The sequence below is a fragment of the Molothrus aeneus genome, chromosome 27 (genome assembly GCF_037042795.1).
Source record: "Molothrus aeneus isolate 106 chromosome 27, BPBGC_Maene_1.0, whole genome shotgun sequence".
In the NCBI taxonomy this organism is placed as follows: domain Eukaryota; kingdom Metazoa; phylum Chordata; class Aves; order Passeriformes; family Icteridae; genus Molothrus; species Molothrus aeneus.
In genome coordinates, this window is record NC_089672.1 from 4640892 (window position 1) to 4665095 (window position 24204).

Sequence of the window (24204 nt, forward strand, 5' to 3'; positions counted from 1 at the left end):
AACCATGTTCCAGAGCTGATAAGCAGCAGGAAAGTGCACAGCAGGACTGAGGGGAGTCAATGGCACTGGTGCCATTATTAACCTGTCAATACCCCCCTGTCCCAGCAGCAGGGACAGCTGCTGACACACGGGGGGCTCAGGGAGCATTAACCCTGCCAGGGCAGGAGGAATCTGCCCCTCCTGATGCCAACAGGGATCTGCCAAGCCAGGATTAGCACACACCCAGTGCCACCCTGTGCCCACACAAACTCCCTGTGACAGGCACAAGAGCTGCAGCAAAGGGATGTTCAGAGCAAATATGATCAACAGATAAATGTGAGTGACAGTGAGCTTGATGTGTAAGGAGTGATGGAGCAAGTGACAGTTCTTGGCTGTGAGGGTGGTAGAACACTGGCACAGGGTGCCCACATCCCTGGCAGTGCCCAAAGCCAGGCTGGACAGGGCTGGCAGCAGCCTGGGGCAGTGGAAAGGGTCCCTGACCATGGCAGGGGTGGCTCTGGGTGGGATTTAAGGCCCCTTCCAACCCAAACCAGTCTGGGATCGTATGAAAATGCAGATCTGGGAGTGTGGGAGATGGGATGGACAGAAACACCAGTGCCAACTGCTGTGGGAAAGCTGCACAAGGAGATTTAAAAGCATTTTCTGTGGGAGGGAAAAGAGTCCAAAGCACAGAAGAGAAATCTTCAGAATAAATGCACACCAGAGTCAGGTCACTGCTGAGAGTAAGAAATGGGCTGTCTGCTGCATGATGAACACTGCAATTCATTTACTCCACTGAGGAATGACAGCTAATTATTCCAAATTTCCACGTCATAAATAATTTACGTGCACAGGCCTGTAATGTGCCATCAATCTGGGAGCAGGAAACTGCAGTTCTGAAAATGGTGCCATACCCACAAATGGACTGAAAAGTCTGTGCTTGGTCCATGCTTAGAGAACAGGTTATACCTTTCACCAGATCACTGCCACTCCTTGGCACCTCAGCCCTCATCACAGGAACTTAAAACAAGACAAACATATTAAAAAATCAAATTATAACCATGGATAACCCCCACCCCCTCTCTCCTCCACTACCCTCATCTATTTACATCAACTATCCTCACCCTTCACATCAGTCCTTCTCTCCTGTTCCAGCTTTTCCAGCCACAAAGGTCATCTTTCCAATTTTATCAAGTACTGCACCACGTCCATCATTGCCAAAGTCAGGAGCTCCAATGGCATCACCTTTTAGTCTCCCTCAGTTTATCTTCCTAACTGCAGCTGCTCACCTCCAAAGCTCTCAGCCCCCAGCTCCTCCAGTGACTCCCCACATGCTCCAGGAATTACCTGCAAATTCCCATGAAGAATCCTAAACCTGCCCACCATGGCTCATGAGTCTCTGCACACAATCTTGTCCAATTTACACTCCCTTTGTACCTCACACCCCACAGCACTACTGCCTCTGTATTCTGCCATCCAAATTAATTGTTTAATCCTTACCTAATTGAAAACTCTAAAACTTTCCCAGTGAAGGGCTTAAAGCCAGGCTTTGACATTTGAGCTACAAGCCAGGCTCTGGCTAACAGCAGCATAAGGAATATGTGCCTGTAAATTCCAACACTGGCCTGTGTAAATCAAGGCACTTCATGTAAAAATTCTCCAGGTTCCCTGAGAAAGGAAGAAAACACGAGGTGCAAATCAAATACAACAGAAGAAATCAAACAAAATTTCTTTCCAGAGCTCCAGCAGCATTTGGACAACTCTCTCAGGGTGGATTGTTGGGGTGTCTGTGCAGGAACTGGACTGATGGCCTTTGGGGACCCTCCCAACTCAAGATATTCTGGGATTCTATGAAACTTTGCAGTTTTAATTGAGGAATGAAGGAGAAATGGGGGCAGTGGGTCCGTGCAGAGGCTCTGGCAGGCACAGGCTCTGCTTTGGAGCAGAGCAAAGCAGCAGAGTCAGACACACACGGACACTGCCCTGGCTCTGCAGCACTGCCAGGCAGCCAAGGAAGGGTTAAAGAATTAAGTCATGTTTCCTTGTGAGGCTCCATTAAGCAATACAAGTGAGTGTTGTGTAAAAGGATTTTAAGTTCAGCGTTACAAGTGCTGGTAATGAAGAGGATGCACGTTGGAAGTGTCAGCTGATCCATAAAGAGCCACGGCTGCAAGATTTATCACCCTGGCACTGCGCTGCCCCATCACTCCTGCTGAATAATGGATGCTTTTTACATTCACATTTGTGTACAAAACCCATTTGCACAACAGAGAAATAACTCTGGAAGCAGGGATAGGTTCCTCCTAATCTCTCACCCGGGCTGGCTGCACTAAGTAGCAGCTCTGTTAACGAATCCATCAGCACTAACCCATCTATCACTGCTCCAGCACCTTCCCCATCCCACACTGTGTCACCCAGCTGACTTCTGTACCAAAAAAAGCAGCAAAAGCACAATTTATTTTGCAATAACACACTATAGTGATGGAGCATTAACTAACATTAAGATAAATTGCTCTGAGCTAATGAATCGTCCATTACTAATCCCTCGGATGAGGCCACACAGCTAAATAACAACTTGGAGCTGGGCTGGTATTAAAATCCTTGCAGTCTTGCCTTGCAGTCAGGGTCACAGAAATGTTTATTCATTTCTACAAGAGGTTTCTTGATAGAAAGAAAGAAATGTTGCAAGGAAAGGTGAATTAGAGATGAACAATTCAGCTTCTCTCTTGTCACCATGTCCCTCTGCACTCCTGCTGTGCAGCACTTGGAGTAAATGGAGCTTTTAGGCACTTTCCACCTGACTGCAGGTGGGAAGGAGTCCCAGGCTCTGCCCAGGGTACAGCACACTCCCAGAGAGTAAGGGCACATCTGGAAATCAGAGCTGGTTGTGTGTCAAAGCACTGACAGGGCTCAGCAGACACAAATGCAGCTTTTGTTTGGAAATGAGAGCGAGATCACCTCCAATCTCAGCTGCTTCACGAACCCACACAATGATTTTCTGTCTAGTTACAGCTTTTCCCTTTGGCTCCTGTTCCCAACCACTGTCCCCAGGAAAAGGCACCCACCAGTTTCCACCTCTGCTCGGGGATGGCGCTGATGTCCACAGGGTGACGCTCTATGACGTTGAGGAAACGCGCCTCGGGGACAGCGATAGCACAGATCACATGGACCCACCTGGGGAGCAGAGTGAGGACACAAATCAGGGCCTGCCGCCATCTGAATGAAATGCTCAGGAGGGCAGTTAACATTTCCCTGCCTCCCTCAGCACCGAGGCACATTTTCAGGGGTTGGCAGCCGTGGCAATGCTCCCAATTGACTGTTAATCAGGGTGGCACAAAGTAAATGTCTCTGGAACAACAGAGATCAACCTTCCCCTACACCTGATATTGCACAATGCTGAACATTCTCTGAGAAGACTTTTCTCTGAGCAACAACCACATTCAGCAGGAGTTCAGAAGCTCTGCTGTCAAGTAGCCTGGTGCAGTGTAGGGCAGTACAGTCCCTCGGGCTCATCCTGCCAAGTCAGCGAGGAGCAGTTCCCTCCAGAACCCCAAAATTTGCTGCTACACTGAGAATTAAGACCAAATTCACAAGACAAGGAGATCAGGTGCAGCATGGAAGGAAAACACCCTCAGAACCAGCACTCACCGGCCATCAGTGGTCATCTGGAGAGCTCCTCCCCTGAGATTGCACAGGCAACATTCCTGCGGGAACACAACTCCTTCAGAACGGGCCCAAAAGCTCTGCCAGGCTCTTCATCCTCCCCAGAAAGTGACCACACCCCACTTGGGACGTCAAAGGCAATGTGAATCCTCCCCCCCTGTGTGTGTGGAGCAGTGGGTGGGTGATGCCAGGCTGCTGTGCCAGTCCTTAGCACTGCCCATCTCCCACCTGGGATGTCCAAGGCAATGTGAATCCTCCCCCAGCCATGTGTGTGGAGCAGTGGGTGATGCCAGGCTGCTGTGCCAGTCCTTAGCACTGCCCATCTCCCACCTGGGATGTCCAAGGCAATGTGAATCCTCCCCCCTGTGTGTGTGGAGCAGTGGGTGGGTGATGCCAGCAGTGCCAGGCTGCTGTGCCAGTCCTTACCGCTGCCCAGGCGCCGGCCGAGCATCGCGAGCAGGACCAGCCCTCGTTCACCAGCTCCGGGCGTATCCCGTAACAGCCTGCAACAAACAGAGCCACAGCCTGTCAGAGCAGCCCTTCCACAACGCCTCTGTTTCACCCAGTTTCACTTCTCGGTTGCACTCCATGACTTTTCAGTTCAGAAGCAACTCTGAGAGCGTTCGAGGAACTGTATTCCAACAAAATGGGAATTGGGACCAGCAGGTCTGAAAAGAACAAACCAAACCCCCCCACAAAGGTAACCCTCCCATTTGTTTTTCACTTTTCTAAGGACTACAATAGCAAGATTTTGTTTCCTTAGGCAGGAACTGGGCTCCAAGGTGATGCCACCACTGCTGGAGTGCACTCACACATGGAAACACGCATGAATTTTAGCAAGGTTGAAGCAGTTGAAGCAGTTGAACTTTGAAGCAGTTACTTTTGCTGAGTGGTGTTATGAGGAAGGACAAGGCAAATAATACTGTAAGGAAATTAAATACCTGCATTCCACATAGTTACCAGTATTTAATTTATGGTTATAGGAAGTGTGAAAGCCATCTCATTTTACAGAGCATCAATTACTGTAACATGCAAACACCAAATCCTCCTACAACACCACCAAAATAGTAAAGTGGTATTATGCCCATTATAAAGACAGGGAAATAAGAACAAAAAAAAGTCCTTAAAATTCTATAAAAGGCACTGAGGTTTGCCACCAAAAACAATGGGGAAAAGACACAAGTACAGTTTTGGAAAAGTAGATCTGTGATTCCTGCAAGCTTGTAAAGTGAGTGGAAAATTGAAGGTAAACATCTCAATTAACACACAGTTCATTCCACCCAGGCTCTATCCCTCCTAACAAAATCTCATCCAGCCTTCACCTATCCTAACAAACTGAAGAGAAAATTTCAGCTGGGAACAACAGTCTCAAATTACTGAATTAAACTTAAAAGAAGACATTCAGAAAGCACTGGGATTGCCACCACAGCCTGATTTATAAATATCATCCACTTAACCAGATAAACAGCATGTCAAAAAAAGTCAATACTATGGATCTGCAGCTGCTCTCCACATCTGAGGTCTCTTTTCATCATATGGCAAATCAGGGCAGCAAATTCCACCCAGGCCTAGAACAGGGACAGGGGTGTTCAGTCCAAAACTGAGCTGAGGGAGAGCCAGACCCTGAGCACAGCCTCAAGCTGCACCAAGGGAGGTTTAGATTGAAAATTAGGAAAAATATCTTCATGGAAAGGGTTGGAACAGCCTGCCCAGGGCAGAGGTGGAATCACCATCTCTGGAAGGGTTAAAAACATCCATGGATGTGGCACCTGGGGACATGGCTACTGGCGGGCGGGGTGGTGGTGCTGGGCTGACGTTTGGCCTTGATGGCCTTAAAGGTCTTTTCCAGCCTCAGTGATTCTGTGAGGGCAGAACAGTCCCATTTACTGAGCCCCAGGTTGTCCCATAGGGATAATCCAAGAAAAATATGCTCTTTTTATAGCTTTTGTCAGTGCCTCAAAAGCCCAGAAACCTTCCCAAACCTTCCCCTCTCCATAGGGCCTGGCTGCTGGAACCCAGCACAGTTTGAGAGGGCACTTCCCAAGAACACACAGGCTGCCAGCTGCTTTTACAGCCAGCCAAAATACACCTCACCACTGCAATCCTGCAATAAAAGCAAATGGATTCTCTGCAGCAAAGTCAAAGGGATGTCACAGAGCACAAGGAAACAACCAGGCACTGGAGCCTCCATCAGATTTAACACCTGTCCTGTCCTACCCTCAAGGGGAGAGTACAGCCAAAATATAAAGCTGAGTTTCTCTAAAAAAAGATGGATCTCAGGTCTGAGCCTGCAGATTAACATCATCTTGCCCACAGCCCTCTGTCCTTAAATAGAATTTGGCCACAGAAACCATTCTGATAGACTGGACTATTGCAGGCCTAAGGATGGACAAGATGCAGGAGCAATGAATGGTGAAGGCAGGATGAAATCTTCCTCCTCACACCCACTCTGAATCCCATGGCCTGATTTGCCAGAAATGACCATAATCAGGGATTCAGCACAGAAACCAAAGTTGCTTCCAGTTCCCCAGCCCTGCTGAGCTGCACAGGGACCTGCAGGCTCTAAAATTGGAACAACAAAAGTAATTCCAGCTGATGCAAGTCAAATAAGATTCCCCATCTGTCAAGATCAAACAGCTGAACAGTAATTCGTCACAAATGTTAACTGGATGCTGTACAATCTCCACTGAAGGTACACTCCACCAGGATTAATCAGATCTTCTTTTAGACATAACTATCAGGGAAGCAAACAGACATATGTTCCCTTTTGTAATCAAGTGCCATTACTACAAACACTATCACAGACACTAATAAAATATATCTCAAACTACTCCATAATCTCTGCTGCATGCAGGAACAATATAGCCTCCCCCAGCAGAACAATATTGGAACAAAATATGTGAGAGAAAAGAGTGCAATAAAGCCTTTGAGTTCTGCTTTATTACAAAAAATGAAAGGTATCAAAAGAAAGAATCTTTTTTCTGAGACAGAGAAGAATCAGCCAACAAAATAAGCAGTAAAAAGAATATTGGTGTGTATTTTTAAGATCAGTGGCTGCCAAGATGGACTTGAATACACAGATGTGCTTCGAGAGAAAGGTTCCCTGCCCATGGCAGGGGATGGGAACTGGATGAGCTTTAAGCTCCTTCCAACCCAAACCTTTCTGGGATTCCTGATATCCTTGTACCAAGAAAGATAAAAATGGAAGTGACAGGATACAAACCTGACAAGAAGGAACTCAAATACAGCAACACAAACTCCTGATTTCTGGGGAGCCAAAGGCTTTGGGGAAGGTGAAACACTCACTGGCATGAACCTGCAGGCAGCATTTGGCACAGGATATCAAGGGACTGGTTCCATCCTCTCCAATGTAGGAGTTTGAAGGAAGGGGCTCGGTGTTTTCTCCACTTGAGGTAAAGCACATCTCTGGGATCAGGGGCTTGGTCTTCTGCCCACACTTGGAAAGGTGCACGAACGAGGATGGCTCCCCTGTGGAGCTCGGGGCAGCTTCCTTCTCCACCTGTGAGGACTGCAGAGAAAACCCCATCACTGGAACCTCCTCTTCCTGGCCAGGGTGCTCACTGTCCACTCTGAGCACTCCCCTTGCATAAAGGTCACCAACACCTGACACCAAACAGCCAACAAGCAGCCTAAAATCCTGATTCCCCCCTTGCTTGTCCCCCTCTTCCTCAGGCATCGACTGGGATCTGTAATTTGTTGTGGAAGCTCAAAGAAGCATTAGAATAACGAGCAGCTTCTCCTGGTTTTCTTCTGCAAAAATCTAAATTCCTAAATTGTAGCTGAAAACACCAAGGAAAAATAAAAAGGAAAATATTACTAAAAGCAAGGCCTTCCCTCCCTCTCTCCCATCCCCTTGGCATCCTTCCCTACTTTTCCTGCAAGAAGTTCTCCTGAAGGACATTTCAAGGTTTCTGGTAGCTGACAGAGTTACTAGCAATGGATAAAACCAGCTCAGCTGCACCCAGCTTTCCTCACAACAGCCAGCAATCAGAACAGATATTTTATTTTCAGTCTGTATAATAAATCAAGAGATTTTATTGAAAGGGGAGGTGGGTTCTGCTTTCCTCAGGAAAAGCTTCCAACACAGCTACAAGTATCTAAGGCACGAATTCCTGGTGGACACACAAAGCCAGATTTGGCTCTATGTGAGAACAAATCAATGCACAACTGCACAAATAACTAATTCATCTGATGAATTTTGCCTTTCTGCTTATAACATCTCCCAAAGCATATTGGTAGTTTCCAAAAAAAGGTGATGGATGTGCTTACTCAGTAAATTTTTATTTTGTGGCTTGTTTGCATAAATTCAGCAACTCGGGCCCGTATGGAATCAGGAGCCTGGTGTGACTTTTCTCTGCATGGAACAGTGTTTGCAAAGCTCTTTCAGTGTGATTTCAAAATGAACACTGAGCAAGGCAGAGAAGCCAGGAAAGATAACAAAAAAAGGCTCCAGCCACTGCCAAATCCAAACACATTTCTTTGGTGTGCAAATTTGTGTGGGTTTGTCTGTATCAGAAATGTCTGCATCCTAACTCAGCCATCTGAGCAGTGGCAGAGGTTTAGGTGAGATATATGGGGAAATCTCTTCATGGAAGGTGTGGTCAGGCAATGGCACAGGCTGCCCAGAGAACTGGGGTCCCCATCCCAAAAAAAAACATGGATACAAAACCCATGGATACAGAGGGGGGGACGTGGCTTTAGGGTGAACACAGTGGTGGGGGATTAACAGCTGGACTTGATCCTAGATCCATTTCCAACCTTAATGATTCCCTGACTCGGTGATGAGGAATTACCTGGTTATAGGGGTAGAAGAGGGTGCAGACAGCACAGTATGGCTCACTCAGGGCAGCAGCTGCATTGAACTTCCTTTCAGCTGGGAAATTAAGTGCTTTGTTCTTCCACTGGAAGGAAAGTAAAGATTTCAAAGCCTCTGGATCACTCATATCTTCCTCTCCAGAAAATGGAAACATTTCTAGAATGAAAAGGAAAAAAAAAGAAATCCCAAAACAATGAGCAGTAAGTAAAGACAAAAGAGTTTATGGTGAGAAGAGGCAAAAGGAGCAAGGGTGAGTTAAACAGCTCAGGTCTCAACAACACAAGAAGTGCAATAAACAAAAACATTCAACTCCTCCTCCATGGCCTCCCATATGCCTATGCCCCAAACACTTCCTTAAATGGACAGGACATCCCCTTTGGGGACAGGACACACAAGACAGGGGCAGCAGTGACCTGAAGGAACTGGCCACGAGGAAGGACAGAATGGAGATTTACTGCCATTTTCTGCCTTTGCAACTCCCTCCCCTTCCCAGCTGTGAAACCTCCACCATCCTTTTCATGAAGATTTCATTTGAACTTTGTTAAGTTCCAACCACATGATGCCAGTGCAAGGAAATGCCCCTTTCCTGTCTCCAGCAGGGAGCTGTGTGCTCTGGGGATGCAGCTGGTGCTGCTGGGCCAGGCCAGCTCCCAGCTCCCAGTTCCCAGCTCCCAGTTCCCAGCTCCCAGTTCCCAGTTCCCAGCTCCCAGCTCCCAGTTCCCAGCTCCCAGCTCCCAGTTCTCAGCTCCCAGTTCCCAGCTCCCAGTTCCCAGTTCCCAGTTCCCAGTTCCCAGCTCCCAGCTCCCAGTTCTCAGCTCCCAGTTCCCAGTTCCCAGCTCCCAGTTCCCAGTTCCCAGCTCCCAGCTCCCAGTTCTCAGCTCCCAGTTCCCAGTTCCCAGCTCCCAGTTCCCAGTTCCCAGTTCCCAGCTCCCAGCTCCCAGTTCTCAGCTCCCAGTTCCCAGTTCCCAGCTCCCAGTTCCCAACTCCCAGCTCCCAGTTCCCACTCCAGGCTGGCCCAGCTCTCTCCAGGTGCATCCCAGAGCTGCCCTGCACTCACCAACCCTGCCTGGGGGTGCCTGGGTCAGTGCTCTGCACAGCCATTCCCACAGCACTGCACCTCCCACTGCACTCCCCACCACCCAGAGCTCTGCCACAGCTCTGCCAGCGACTGCTCCTGTTAATTAGTTTGCTAATTCTTTATTTTATAAACCTTTCAAAGGTCCTTGGCATTTCACGATTAAACCACTGCCGAATCCATCTGTGGCAGTCTGGGGGTCTGAGTTCTTTACCCTTCCTAATGAAGGAGCTTTGAGTCACTGTAAGTGTTAAAGACATTTTCCACACAAGGCTGAGTGTAAATCACTCCCTGCATCACCAATCTGCAAAGTTTCCAAAAGAACGGGGAACTCAAAACCATCTTGGAAGAACATTATCCCCAGAGCTCAGCACATTAAACCAAATTGTTCACTGCTTCACTGTTAATTACTGGAAATAAGCAGTTTATGTTCTGCTCTACAAGTCTAAGTCTCCTCCTCAGTTCTCCCTCCCTTTGAAGATTTTCTGACTCTTGGGTTACCTGAAAGGATAAAAGGAATTTGGAGTAAAATGTTAATGGCTGAGTTTACATCTCAGATTTTAAATGTTGCCCATAACATATTTGTCAGACAATGTGGAAATTTTATTGTGTTTTATTAATCCCTTTTTTGAGATGATGAGTGCTGCGTGTGTGGCTCTGTCACGTTTCATATGAGGGTTACCCTCTAAAAAGTGTTTATTTACAAGACATGAATCAAAACCCACATTTCTTCAAATTTCAGTCGAGGCACATCAGGTGACAGAGCAGGATTTATGACACCACTGAAATCAGTGAGAGCAGCAGCCTAATCCAGAGTGACAGATGGAGAGAAGAAAGGGAATGGCTGTCGTGTGCTGTCACCTTGGCTCCTCTAGGATGGATCCAGGGGGACACAAGGCATTCAGGATCCCACATTGCAAACAACTTGTCTGGGCTGAATCTTTGTGTAAAATGTGCATTGCCTTAATTTACATGCTCACTGTCCCTGCTGCAGCCTGCAGCTCATCCTGCACATCATTCCCTGGAAAAGCCTGGGGTGCAGAGAGCTGCCTCTATTCCCTGCTGGGGAGGGAAGAATCTGTTTGATCAGATTTTGCCCAGCAGAGCTGGAAATCACTCCCCAAGAAATGCCAGCTTCCACAAGAGCTGCTCCTGCTCCACCAGCCAAGTCCCCAAACAGCATCCAACAAGTCAAAGCAGTGAGAAGAATCTGCCTAATGAGGATCCTCCAGCTCTGAGCTGGTTCCAAGGTCTCACACCAAAACAAGATAACAAGTCTCAGCTGCCTCTGCACACTTAACTCCCATGTTACACACTTGGAAGGCATCAAATGCATCCTCCTTGGTGAGGAAAGGAGCTCTGTGAGCTCAGGAGAAGCCTTTCCTGCAGGAGGGAAAGGCAGAAAAAGGCTCTAAAATCAATGGCTGCACTCCTGAAGGAGGGTGAATGGGAAAGATAATGTCCTTTGGAATGAGGAGCTGTGAGCAGAGACTGCCAGCTACACCCACTGACCAGCACACAAAAGCTCCTTCCTGGGGCATTGTCCATATTCTGAGTAATGTGGAAAAGGCCTCAAAGTGGGGAATACACCACAAAACAGAGTGAGAGGTAAGAATCTTTTCTTTCCCCTTGGTCCACACTGTTGGAGACTGGAATGTGGGGAAAGAAGAATCACTTAAACACCGAAAAACATTTTAATTCTCATTTCTGCATCTGCCAAGGAAAGCTGGACGCCAACACTGATGTGAATTAGGAGACAAGCAAAAGGTTAGAATTGGCTTTCTTCACACACATGAGAGCAGATCTGACCTCCACTGCCTCCAAGGACCAGCTCTCATCCCACTGCAATATCCAAGACAGAGCTTTGCCTTTAAGTTATTATTTTCTGCAAACTCTTTTTTTCCCTTTGCCCAAAATGCTGCCTCATTCTGCAGCCAGCAAAATATTTTTCTTGAGTGAAAAAAGGGTGGGAGGTGAGAAGTGACACCTCCCACGGAGGAGTTTTGTTTCCAGCTGGGTTATCAAAACGGGAACACGCTGCATTTCCTACCAGCTACATGTAACACAGAGTTTCAGGCCACCCAGTTTTGTCAAGAGGCTGCAGCAATTCCCTGGCTCAGACAGGACCTGCCCAGGTCCCTGGTGCTGCTCACTCACCCTCGTCACTCGAGGTCTCCTGTTTGACCACGGACAGCGGCGAGCGCGTCGGGGGCTTGCCCAGAGGGTGCCGACGGCTCTTCTTGATCTCCATCTTCATCTTGGAGAAGGCAGAAGCAGCCTGGAAGGAAGCACAACAAGCTGGATGGGCACCCCAAAGGAAGGAACAGGACAAGAGAGTCAGAGCCCCTGTCAAAGAGAGCTCTCGGATTCACACAGAAAACTTTTCTCTGCCTTTTGGCTGAACCACTGAAGCCTTCCAAGCCAATTCCTGGAGCAGATAAAAGCCAACACCAGCTCTTAAGAAGTTGGGTAAACTACAGAGTTTTCTTCAAATCAGGACAGCCTCAAAACATCTGCAAGCTGCCAATTCCATCAGCTTGTGAAAAGTCTGCTCAACCACATACACAGTTGGGAACTCCACGGAAATCACGACTCATGGAGTCCCAGACTGGTTTGGGTTGGCAGGGACCCAAAAGACCATGCAGTTCCAACCCTGCCACGGGGCTGTAGACCTCTAGACCAGGTGGTGCTTGCACCCAGCCTGGCCTTGGGGCTGTCCTCACACTGGTCACCGCAGCCTGCGAGCCACTGACTGTCACAGTCACATTTTCTGGAAAAATCCCTTCGCCCAGGATTTCCTCTCCTGGAAAGCTGAGAAGCCTCAGAGAAAAAGGAAAACAATAATTATCTCAATGCTTCTCCTGTGTTTTGCTGCTTTGGAATGTCATTGGACATTGTTTACCAACAGGTGATTGTTTCATTGGTTTCATGTGAATTGTTTTGACTTATTGGCCAATCATGGCCAAGCTGTGTCGGGGCTCTGGAAGGAGTCACAAGTTTTCATTATTATCTTGTTAGCATTGTGTAAGTATCCTTTCTGTATTCTTTAGTATAGTATTCTTTACTATAATATAGTATCATAAAATAATAAATCAGTCTTCAAGAATATGAATATATATTCAAGAATTCTCTCCCCAACAGCACCACAAATGCCATTCACCAGCTTTACTGACTTCTAAAGGGTAATTTGACAGCAGCTGGCACTGAGATCTGTGCTTGAAAGTTTTTGCTCATTAAGATGAACAAACCAGCTTGCAAGTGAATCTATGGAGTCAGACTGATCATTCCTTCCTGCCACAAGAACTGACCTCGGCGGCGAGCTCGGCGCGCTCGGCCTCGGCGCCGTCCTGCTCCTTGCCGGGGCCCTGCTGGCGCCAGCCCAGCCCCTTCTGCGTGGCGAACTGCTCGAAGGCCTGCTGGCAGGACATGTGCTCCTTGTCAAACACCACCTTCTTGCTGCGGGGCACCACGTACAGCATGGGGATGATGGGCCGCGGCCTGAAGTCGTCCTCCTCGGCCGGCACCTCCGAGGGCTGCACCACGTTCAGGGGGGCCGCGGGCCGGGCCTGCTCTGGGCCCGGGGCTGGGGAGGGTCCCGGGGGCCATGCTGGGCCCGGCCCGGCCTCGGGGGGCGGCTGCGGGGCCGGGACGGGCCCTGGGACAGGCCCCGGGGGCTGAGGGGGGAACAGCTGCTTCTTCTTGCGCTCGCCCTTGGCCTTCGGGGGCCGCGCCTTGGCCTTGCACTCCCCTGTGGAGAGAAAGGCGACACTGAGCCCCCAAATTCTGGGAATGCAGCACTGCCCTCCCTTCCCAGAGCCCTGTGCTGGGCTAGCATGTTCCATCATGGAATTCAGCATTTCCCTCCCTCCTCAGAGCTCCACTCTGGGCTAGCACGTTCCAGCATGGAATTACTGCTTTCTCTTCCCAGAGCTCTGTGCTGGGCTAGCACATTCCACCATGGAATTCAGCATTTCCCTCCCTTCCCAGAGCTCTGCTGGGCCAGCACATTCCACCATGAAATTACTGCTTTCCCTTCCCAGAGCTCTGTGCTGGGCTAGCACATTCCACCATGGAATTGCTGCTTTCCCTTCTCAGAGCTCCACTCTGGGCTAGCACATTCCACCATGAAATTACTGCTTTCCCTTCTCAGAGCTCCACTCTGGGCTAGCACATTCCACCATGAAATTACTGCTTTCCCTTCTCAGAGCTCCACTCTGGGCTAGCACATTCCACCATGGAATTGCTGCTTTCCAACGGGTGCTCTGAAAGCTGCATGCACCCAGCTGTGCCTCAGCAATGACCTAGAGAAGCCACTTCAGAAAGAAAATACTTGTGTCATTTCTATGGACTATTAAATTCCTGACTGGAACACAAAGGCTGCTAAAAGCAACGTTTCCTAGAGGGAAAATATCTAGATCCCTAGGAAACTGGACAGTGTGCCAAAAACCCTGTAATATGTCACATTAGCCATGACTCTGTGCTTCAGGTTTTTTGTCCTCCAAAGTCAGAGGCACAAAACCATCCACTGGGGTGCAGGAATGAAATATTTTTGTACCATTAATAAAATAAATATTTTAAAAAGTTTTTTTTTATCTTTATGCCTTCCTTTTCTAATCTCTGTTTTTCTGTATATTCACATTAGCATAGAAATACACGTGTACATGTGTATTCCTGTGCTATATTTGAATAAATGTGTACATAAATAAAGACATACATCAGGAGGTGTGCTCAGATTTTTTTTTTTTTGCTGATAAGGAGGTGCAATCAAAAGAGTTTGGAGACCCCCATTCTATATCAGTAGTTTGCTGCTCCCTGTGTTTGCAAGCACAGCTCTTATCTGGGTATTACTGCGTGTCAATGCACCCAACAGCCCCAGGAAATGAAGAACTGAAAACAAGATACCTGAATCATTATTACCCAAAGATTTCTGCTATCAAGCTCTTTAAAAAAACGCTTTTAAAGCATAAATCAGGTGCAGCACGGAGCTCAGCTGGATCCTGAGATATCCTTTACTCACACCCATGTCCTTGTTTCTCCCAGCTCACTGTCACTCAGTTTATCTGCACAGCCCTCATGGATGTGACAACACTTCTTGAGCAGATAAACATCTCAGCATTGTCACCAGAGGCAGAACTGCCCTGTAAAAGTCTTCCCCACCTCTCTTCCCTGTGAAGGGATTCACACACTCCCATTTTACAGCAGGGATTAAAATTCCTGCTCTCCACTGAGGGGGAGTCTCCAGGTTGGGATGATCAGGGACAGCCTGCTCACCCCAGGGAAGAAGTTTCACCAACCCAAACCCATCCAGACCCCTCCACTTCAGGCTACACCAAACCTGACCAGCCCAACCCATGAATGGAAAACCAGAATAACCATCACACAATAGAGGTTTCTGCATGAAGAAGGGTGAATAATCCCACAACAGGATAAAGTGCCAAAATCCCTGCTGAAATCCCCTAGGGATCACCTTAACCCCAGCATTCCACAGAAGTCTGATCACTTTATTTACAATTTACACTAACTTATAAAAATGGGAACAAGTCCAGCTCAAATAATTATAGTTGTACTCATGTAGGCAGTCCCTCAGATAAACTGGTTTGTTCTATCACAGAGAAAGGAATATTGAATTTCCTTAGAGAAACAAACATATTGAATGAAAGGCAAATTGGATTTCTCCCCAGTTGCACAAAACCAGATCATATTTACTCTCTATACACTCCAAGAATTCTCTCCCCAACAGCACCACAAATGCCATTCACCAGCTTTATTGACTTCTAAAGGGTAATTTGACAGCAGCTGGCACTGAGAACTGTGCTTGAAAGTTTTTGCATTAAGATGAACAAACCAGTTTGCAAGTGAATCTATGGAAACAGAAGCGAGGAAAAAGGGAGGAAAAATTCCAAGAGCCTATCTGGCTATCCTGAACACTTCCAGGAAGGAAAAGGATCTGAAGGCACACGTGAACAGGCAGGTTCAGAGAGGAATGTCTTTCCTGTCCTTCCACTGCAGGATGGCAGCTGTGGGTGGGACATGAGGAACTGTAGGTGACAAAAGGTGACACAAGGTGACACAAGGTGACACAAGGTGACACAAGGAACAGGAGTGGCAATGCTGCCTGCCCAGGGACAATCTGAATCCTCAACAGAGCTCAGGAAAGTGGGGAGCAGCTGAGGGAGCTGGGAAGGGGCTCAGCCTGGAGAAAAGGAGGCTCATGGGGATCTTGTGGCTCTGCACAGCTCCTGACAGGAGGGGACAGCCAGGGGACAACAGGCTCTGCTCCCAGGGGACACCAGGACAAGAGGGAACAGCCTCACACTGCACCAGGGGAGGGTCAGGCTGGACACCTGCAGGAATTCCTCCCTGGAAAGGCTGGGGAGGGCTTGGAAGGAGCTGCCAAGGAGGTTTGGAGCCCCCAGGCCTGGAGGTGGCACTCGGGTTTGCAGTTCCCCTGCTGCCTCACAGGGGGATTTCTGCTGCTCAGCACCCCCAGACAAGGGCAAAGCCTCAACACTCTCCTTCCTAACGTCCCAAGACAACCTGCTAAAATTCTAAATATATTAATAGCAACATAATAAATTATGAATATAAAGCTGAGTCATAAAAACCAAAAGTAAACACCATAAGGGATCTGGGTCAGAAATCCTGAAAACCTCGAGTTATAAATACTCAGCTTGTCCAAATAACCAACACAAAGCACCAGACCTACTTTGGAACCATGACTACTTTGAAATCTCATTCTTTCTCCTTCTCAAGGTCATGTCTTCTGGTGTAATAGAAAATGAAGTCAAATTAAAACCAGGGCAATAAAGAAAGGAAGTGCAGGAGGGGGTGGGAGCAGCATTACCACAAGCAGGGCCATCCAAACAGATGCTGTTTTCTTCTTCAAGATGAAGCCCTAAGACACTGGTGAGAGGCAATGCAGACAGCAGGATGTGGAAAACTAGAGAAGCCATTGGGATTTAATTGCTGTATTGCAGTGGGAAAGCTGAACATTTGCAAGCAGCCACACCAAGCTGGAGTTTGCTCCAGTGGCACTTCTGCAATGGTGCTGAAAATAAGCTTCTCCCTCCTGAGCCAACAGTTACAGAGCTCTTCAGAAGTAGTGGAAGTGTATGATTTGGAAGCCATTCAGCTAGAACAGAGTTTTTATTATTCCTTGGCCATTCTAATGATCTCAGATCTGTCCTTGTCACTTATCTCTCATCTCCGAAGAAAAATCAGCATTTTTGGGCCATTTCTTACAAGCATCAAGTGTTAAACTTGTACAAGAGCTAAGAGCAGACAATTTAACACACTGCTGATGCTCTCAAGCTTAGGGCAATAGAAATTAAGTATCTGCACTGTGCAACAATGGTTTTCCAACTCCTTATTTCCCATGAAAAGAGAAAATACACTGTCTAGCTGAGAGACTGAACAAAGCCCTCAATCCTCTTCCCAGAGCTTCCACAGATTTCCTTTATGATCCTTATTGAGGCTCTCTAAACAGTTTGCAGCATCAGTTTCTCCAAATGCTAAACAAATAATGGATATATACAATAGATGTAAATTAATTCCCTGTAAGCAGTGCTGGAGAAGCCTCGAAGAGGGAGTGAGTGTGTCACAGACATAAAACCCACTTCTCCACACATCAGGGGGGGAAAAGCAGCTTTTTCCCAGCAAGAACTCCGACCTTTTCTACACAGCCAAGAACAGGGTAGCACAGAAAGAGCCCCCTGCACAAAGGGGACTGGATGTGCAGAAGGAATCCCAAAGGACTGGGAGTTGTCGTGGCCTGGTTTTATTTTCAGCAAAGGTTTTATATTTCATGCAGAGGAAGCTGCAAAGCTTCCCTGCCCCAGCTAAACTTGAAGAAACCCAAGTGGGACTCGTGCAGCAGCTGAGGATCCCACCCAAACTGAGCTCTCTGGATTCAGTCTCTGAAAAATGGCAACAAAGGGAGGGGAAGAGGAAAGATGAATTGCACAAGGCACTGCACAAATCATTCTTTTTCAGAGCAGGACATAAAACTACTAAAATCTATTTGTTTCTCTATGAAATAATTTAAAATATTCCTCACATAATATATATTTTTTACAATCCTGTAATAGTTTGAGCCTATAGAATTTTCAAGCCCTGCCAAAAAAGCTATTTGGATTGAATCCTTAAAGGGAGGGAAAAATCAATTGCTGCTGTGAGTGATGACATATTTCAGTGAGTTTTTAATATTGGGGAAAACTCTGCTGATATTTCAACAGAAATCAACAGCAGCAGACAAGTTATTCACAGAGGTGTTTCAGAGCTCACCCCAGCCCCTCACTGCTCTGGCCTCACCTTCTCCCTCCATCCCTTTGCTTCTCTCCTCTTCCTCCAGATCTGGCCCTCTTTTCAGCTCCTCTTTTACTTTCACATCTTCCAAGGCAGTTTCAATAGCCATGACATCCCCAAGAGACTTCTGATCCTCTGTTTTGTGTCTTCTGGGTTGACTCCTTTTTCTGTGAGACCTGAAAGTACAGAAGTGTGATTTGACATAAAAGAACAGCCTTCAAAATAGCAAACCAGCACTGACTTAAAAAGCTGAATAAAAAACAAAAGGATCTTCTTTGGAGAGAAAACACAAGGTAGCTAAAATAGCTACAGGGCAAAAGAGATATCTGAAAAGGAGCAGATGAACCTTGCATAACACAACATTTAAGATCCATTCACAGCAGCCATTAATTGTCTGGGTTTCCTGAAGAGCTTTTTCCTACCATTACTAATGTAAGCTCACAAGCTGCAGTTAAAGTGATTTTAATTGTGTTTTCAATCTATTTTGCTTGTATTTCAAAATACAGATGAAAACTTGTTTAAATCTCTCTTTCATCCTCTGCCTCCATTCCATTATTTCTTTTCATTCTGTCCGTGCCTCCCTTTGGCAAACTGCTGGAAGTCTGCAAAACATCATCTTCCAGCTCTGAGACATTACCCAGCACTGCCAGTTCCCAAAAACACACTATAATGAATGCTCACAGCACAATCAATAGGCAGTCTATGATTTTTCAGCAGTAAATTCAGAAGGTCCAAGTCCTTGAAGAAATCTAACTAAAAAATATGCATATTAATAAGAACAGACAAATACTAACGAGGCAATAGCAATGCTGTTCATTCTTTTTAAAGCCAATGCCACTAAGGCAAAGATTAAAGGAGCCACAATGCAAAGAAAAATGGAAATTCAGAAGCCAGGACAAGATTTTTGGGCTGGGAACTGTACCCTGACAGACACTCCCCACTGCTCAAGAGGGACAGGGAGGGAAAATTGGAAGAACAAGAGTCAGAAACTTGAAAGTCAAGACAAATGCAGTTTAGTAGGTGAATAAAAGAATTAAGGAGGAAAGAAGCCCAGGAAATCCACTCACCACCTCCCCAGGCAGAGCAATGCCCAGCCAGTCCCCAAAAAAGGCACCTGAGAAGCCAAAGCCCTCCTTCCTCCTCTCCCCCCGTTTTTATTGCTCCCCATAACATTTTATGGCACAGAATTTCCCCTTGGCCACTCAGGGCCAGCTGGGTCCCCTCCCCAGCTCTCACCCACCCCCAGGGTCCCTCTGGGCCAGAGGGGGACAAGATGAAGCCTTGACACTGTGCAAGCAACAGCCAAAACTTCAGAGCCCCAAACCCCAGTCACTCCATCCCAGCCAGCCCCAGCACAGGGCTTTACAAAATCTGCAGAATTGCTACTTGAATTTCAGGTTTAAATCTAACAAGCTCTCCTTTTCCAAAAGGACTGATTCAGAAACTTGTGATTTTTCCCCATTTTCAGCATGTAGGCACTTCTTCTTTGGTTGAAAGCTGCATTTTCCTTATGGCCTCACATCCATCATCGTGTGACAAAGACTAAAACACACTTTACTCATCAGTCCCAAAGTCTAGAAAAGCTAAAAAGCAGCTCCTGATCCTCAGAGCCCAGAAAACTCAGCTGCTAATTACATTTGGAGCACAACAGACTTAAGAGCCCTTAATCAGCCTTTAAACTGACAAAGAAGGGAGAAAAAAAATTCAACCTGAGCTGAATGATGAATAGAAAAGCAAGTTGATCCATATGCACGGGGAGCTCTAATTGCCAGACTCTGAGCAGATGGTGGCCCTCCAAGAGGAGCTGGTGCCTTCACACCTGCAGGACAGCCACCAGCAGGAACAGGGGCTGAGCCCAGAGGGACCAGCTCTGCTCTTCAGCCATACTGCAAGAACGAACACACCACCTTCCCTGGGAGGGGAGGGCAGGGTGGGAGGTGAAGATAAAGCTGTAAGACTTTGCCACTGCAGCTGGAATGTTCTGTAGCCGAAGGAGGAGTTGAGTTGAGTGTTGCAGGCTGGTTTTAGCAAAGTGTGTTTTACTCCTGTGGTGTGGAAGTGCCAGGCAAAAATTACAGCACAGAGCTTTGTACTCACAGGAGAGAAAAAAAAGATCTGTTTTGCAGTGCTCTTCTCACTCAGGGGTTGTGGGGGAGAGAGGCAGAAAGCTCAGCATTTAAAGAAAGTGCTTCCAGAACTGCAGGCTGAAGGCTGAGCACTTCCAGAAGTGAAGCTGTTCTGTGTCTGACAAATTCACACACCAGAAATGAAATGGGAACTGGACTAAAACAGTCTCTTGCTGAAGCCATAAAGTAAACAAAGTTGGGTTTTTTAAGGTAACCAAGTCTGACTGACCTTAGAGAAGAAATAACACCTCTCTGCAGAGTTTAAAAGCTCCATTTTTCCAAGAGAACTGACAAAAAAGCACCGTTTGTACTCTTTGAAGAACAGACCACAAAGTGACTTAAATTAAGTAGCTACAACTGTGAAGGTTTGGGCAGAGGTGAATCCCATCCCTCCATCCTGCTGAGAAAAGTCAGGCTTCAAGTAAAACCATGTCTTGGAAAGACATAAGCACAGGAGAAAGTACAGCTAAGGAGAATTGAACAGCTTCAAAACTGCTTCAGGATAATGCTGCAATAATCCAGGAAACGCTGAACAGATAAGCAAAAAAAGCACCTGGATCTTTTGCAATAGGCTCAGGCTGAGACAGAGGCTTCTCTGCTGGGTAATAGGCTCAGGGAGGGAAAATAATCCTTGGTGTTCATACAGCACCTTCCAGTGTGCACACCAGCCACATCAGGAACCTGAACAGTCTCAAAACAGCAGCAGCACTTCCACCAGTGGGCAGTTGCCTTACCCCACCCCCAGGTACACCACACACCCCTGCCAGCCCAGGAGAGCAGCACAAGAGGGAGAACCACAGGAGCCACGAGGCAGTTGAGGTTCTCCAGTGATGGAGATCACAGAAATCCAAACCAAGATGAAACCTGAGGAGCCTCAAGGCTTGAAGATTTCCTGGGGGCTTTCACAAAATGAAGAAAAGAGTCCCAGGGCTGCTGTTTAAGGAATTGCCAGGAAAAAGAATGAAGGGGTTGATGTTGCTGAGGGAAGTCACATACCGGTGTTTGTTGTCCTCTTCCTCATCTCCTATCCTATAAAGCAAGATTCCAACAGGAAAAGGTTAGCATGCCAAATTTTCAATTCAAGCATGCTGTAACACACAAAAATCACAGACTTGTAGAAAATTAATACAAAGATCAAAGGAAGCACAGAAAGGCATGCATAAAATCCCCTTTGCAACCGATGGGCTTTTTTAAACTCCTGCTTTCTGATCAGTGAAGCTCTAAATGTTCACTATAGATTTTTTTTTTTTGTCTTCCAGGATAAGAGATGAGATGTGAGGAAGCACAAAGTGTCCCACTTTGAAAAGCATGTGCTTTTATAACATGGGAAGGAAACAGCACCACGAGGGACACATTCCCCCAGACAAATGGCACGAGGAACTGTATGAAAAGAACAAAGGCAGAAAATAAAAGAGTTTGAACCATCTCCAGTGGAGAAGTGCAGCATTTACAAGCGGAGCAGTTGAACTCCAGGCAGGGCTCAGCCCCTCTCTGGCCTTACCTGCGGAGCAGCTTTGCCTTCAGCTCTGCCTTGGTCTCGTTCCAGGCGTCCAGCTCGGGGCTGCTCAGGGCCGTGGGCTTCATGTGGTCCAGCACTGCACTGTCCTTGCCCTGCTTCCAGAGCTCGTAGCGTTCTGGCTGCAGCACCCTGACAAACACGTCCATGGAGATCTTCACCATGTCCTTGCGGCACGTGCACTGCAAGAGAGCCCACACGGTGACAGGAAATGGCATTTCCCAGAGGAAAAGCAGCTCTCCCCACGCTGCCTGCTCCTGGAACGCCAGCTGCCACCCCAACACTCTCCAAGGCTAGTGGAAAACTCTTTCCCAAGGGTTTTGTTCTCCCTTTTAAGCCCCCCAACAAGCCAAAGCCTCCTGGGAGTGGCAGTGCTCGAGTTCTGTGCTGCAGGCATTCGACACAATCACTGTGTCCGGTCCAGCCCAGGTCAGAGCCTGCCCTCGAGCCCATTTCCCTCCATCAGCCTCTCTCTGGCAGAGTTTTCCAGGCTGAAAAGATATTATTGGTACCAACTTCATAACTCAGAAAAGCCTTACAGGAACCAAAGCCTGACCTAGAGCACAGGGCAGTTAAACCTCATAATGATACATCCTGACATGGCACAGCAATCCTGCACAAAAGGGAAGAAAGAAAAACCCTGCAGTAACCATAACCTGCATCCAAAGCATTAGGTGGGAGAAAATGTGCTTTATTCATTTCAGCTGGCATATGCTCATTAAAACTAACCTGGAGTTACACCCCTGCCATTGCACAGAGAGGACTCACAGGTGGTTTTCCTTGGATGAATCCCTTTGCTGTGATGGATCAACAGATTGAGTGCAGCAAAGGGATTCTCACCCTGGGCACTGATGTCAGTCTCAAAGACTCAGCCTTTAGAAACTCCATCAGAAGAAGGCAGAGGATGGAAAAGGACCCAGGAACCCCCAGGTGCCTCTGGGGGCTGCAGCCACAGCTCTCCTGGGGGTTCTGCTCTAAGGTGCAAAGCTTTGCTTGCACTAAATTGCTTTTCAACTCCAAGCTGGGGCTGAGGTAATTGGAGCCACTTTGCAGGATTGGTTTGGGGTTTTTTCCACCTTTCCTTCATATCTTTTCAATACCATTCTATCCATGCTTTTGGCAGAAGTGTCTGAAATTAAACCTGCTTCTCCCCTTTCTCCCTTCCCTCTTCACCACCAGCACTAAATATTTATGGCCATAGTTGAGAATTCACTGAGAGAGGGAGAGAGAAGATTTCTTCTGCACAGTTCTCCACCATCCCACATCCTCCAGCTCCTGTTTCTCACTGTGCAGGGGCTGGGGCAGTGCTGGTAACCCCAGTGTGCTGAGTGGGAAGGAGCATTTATGGACAGGCACTTTCAGGAAAACTCCATTTAATGAAGAACAGCTGAGGCCAGAGAGGCTGGAAATGCAATTTGGCCACAGCATGGCAGGAACACAGATGGCACCCAAGCTTCCAACCCCAGCCCAGGCAGGAGCTTCCCACAGCACCTCCACCAGTGCTGGCCTGAGGGATTGAGCAGATTTTCCTTCAGAAAGTTTAAAAGCACCTGTGCAGAGCTCAAAGAGGAACACAAAAGAGCATCCCCAGCACAGCTCTGGGGATTAACCTCCTCAGAGGCTGAAAAATGGCTTCAAAGGGGAGCTCTGCCTTAGGTGATGCTGAGCTGGACCCAAGGGGTGCAGCACAGACACCCCCACACCTTCAAATCTGCCAGCACAGCCCAAGGCACTCAGGGCCAGGGTCTGCAGAGCAGTTTCCAGCCCCCAGCAGCCCCAGAGGCTCCCCCAGCCCCTGGGCAGAGCTGGAGAAGCCCAGGCTGAGCTCTGGGGACGCTGCTGGGCTGGACTCAGCCCTGGCACTGTGGCCTCCACACCCCCCAGCAGCCAAGCTCCTTTTTGTCCACAAATCTACCATGATGGATGTTTATATTTCAATTTTAATTTAATTCCATTGCTTTCACAGCAGCCAGCATGAATAATTTACAAAGCCCTCCTCCTCTGGGGCTCCTTCTGGAGCGTGCAGCGCTGTTTCCTCAGCTGCTGCAGTTGTGTCACAGCCACATCCCCAGCATGGCCAGGACATTGTTCCACAGCCTCCCCTCAGACAGCACTGGGATCCTGCTGATGCTTCCAACACAGCTGGAAAAGGGAATGTTCTGTGTGTGTGAGAGAGCTGGAGAGGGAGAATGGGGGAGGCCAGGAGGAGGGTGAGGCTACAGAAGGGTGAGGAATGGCCTTTGCCATCGATTCCCTGCTCTGCTCCATTCCAGCAGGACAAAAGCAGCAAGGTTGTTTCCTGGCAGTGATCTCCAGCCCCACACCCTGCCTCCCCCCTTCCACACACACAGAGCTGTATTTCTTTCAAAGTGTTTCACTGTGGTCATAAACACATGGATTTCCTAAAAGACATTATGCCTACACCCCCATCTCTGTCCCTCCCCATCCCAATTTCTGCTGAATATATCCTCCCAAATTCCCTCCAATTCTAACACTTTTCTATTCCACTTTTATTAAACTTTATAGAAAAAAAAAAACCAAACAAAAAAGAAAAAAACCCCCTAACATATCTACACTAAAACACCAGCACTGAGGAGAGATCTGAAACCTCATTTCCTTTACATGAGACAAAACTGAACCACGAAGCTCCAGTCTGGGAATTCACAGAATTCCTGTGGATCAATAGCCCTGAGAAGGATTTCGG

General features: G+C 47.6%; 1 protein-coding gene across 2 annotated transcripts in view; it reads right to left on the minus strand.

Moving 5' to 3' along the window:
- Nucleotides 1-24204, minus strand: part of KDM4B (lysine demethylase 4B) — a 75307-nt gene that overhangs the window by 8357 nt on the left and 42746 nt on the right. Inside the window, exons 9-18 of one of the 2 annotated variants that reach the window (XM_066566403.1) lie at nucleotides 21486-21682; nucleotides 20981-21013; nucleotides 17865-18034; nucleotides 12863-13302; nucleotides 11712-11832; nucleotides 8457-8635; nucleotides 6949-7171; nucleotides 4069-4145; nucleotides 3628-3683; nucleotides 3045-3153 (exon numbers count right to left, since the gene is read on the minus strand). In XM_066566403.1, the coding sequence (XP_066422500.1) occupies nucleotides 3045-3153; nucleotides 3628-3683; nucleotides 4069-4145; nucleotides 6949-7171; nucleotides 8457-8635; nucleotides 11712-11832; nucleotides 12863-13302; nucleotides 17865-18034; nucleotides 20981-21013; nucleotides 21486-21682 (1605 nt within the window). The remainder of the gene's footprint in view (nucleotides 1-3044; nucleotides 3154-3627; nucleotides 3684-4068; nucleotides 4146-6948; nucleotides 7172-8456; nucleotides 8636-11711; nucleotides 11833-12862; nucleotides 13303-17864; nucleotides 18035-20980; nucleotides 21014-21485; nucleotides 21683-24204) is intronic. The other variant, XM_066566404.1, reaches the window with a different exon arrangement.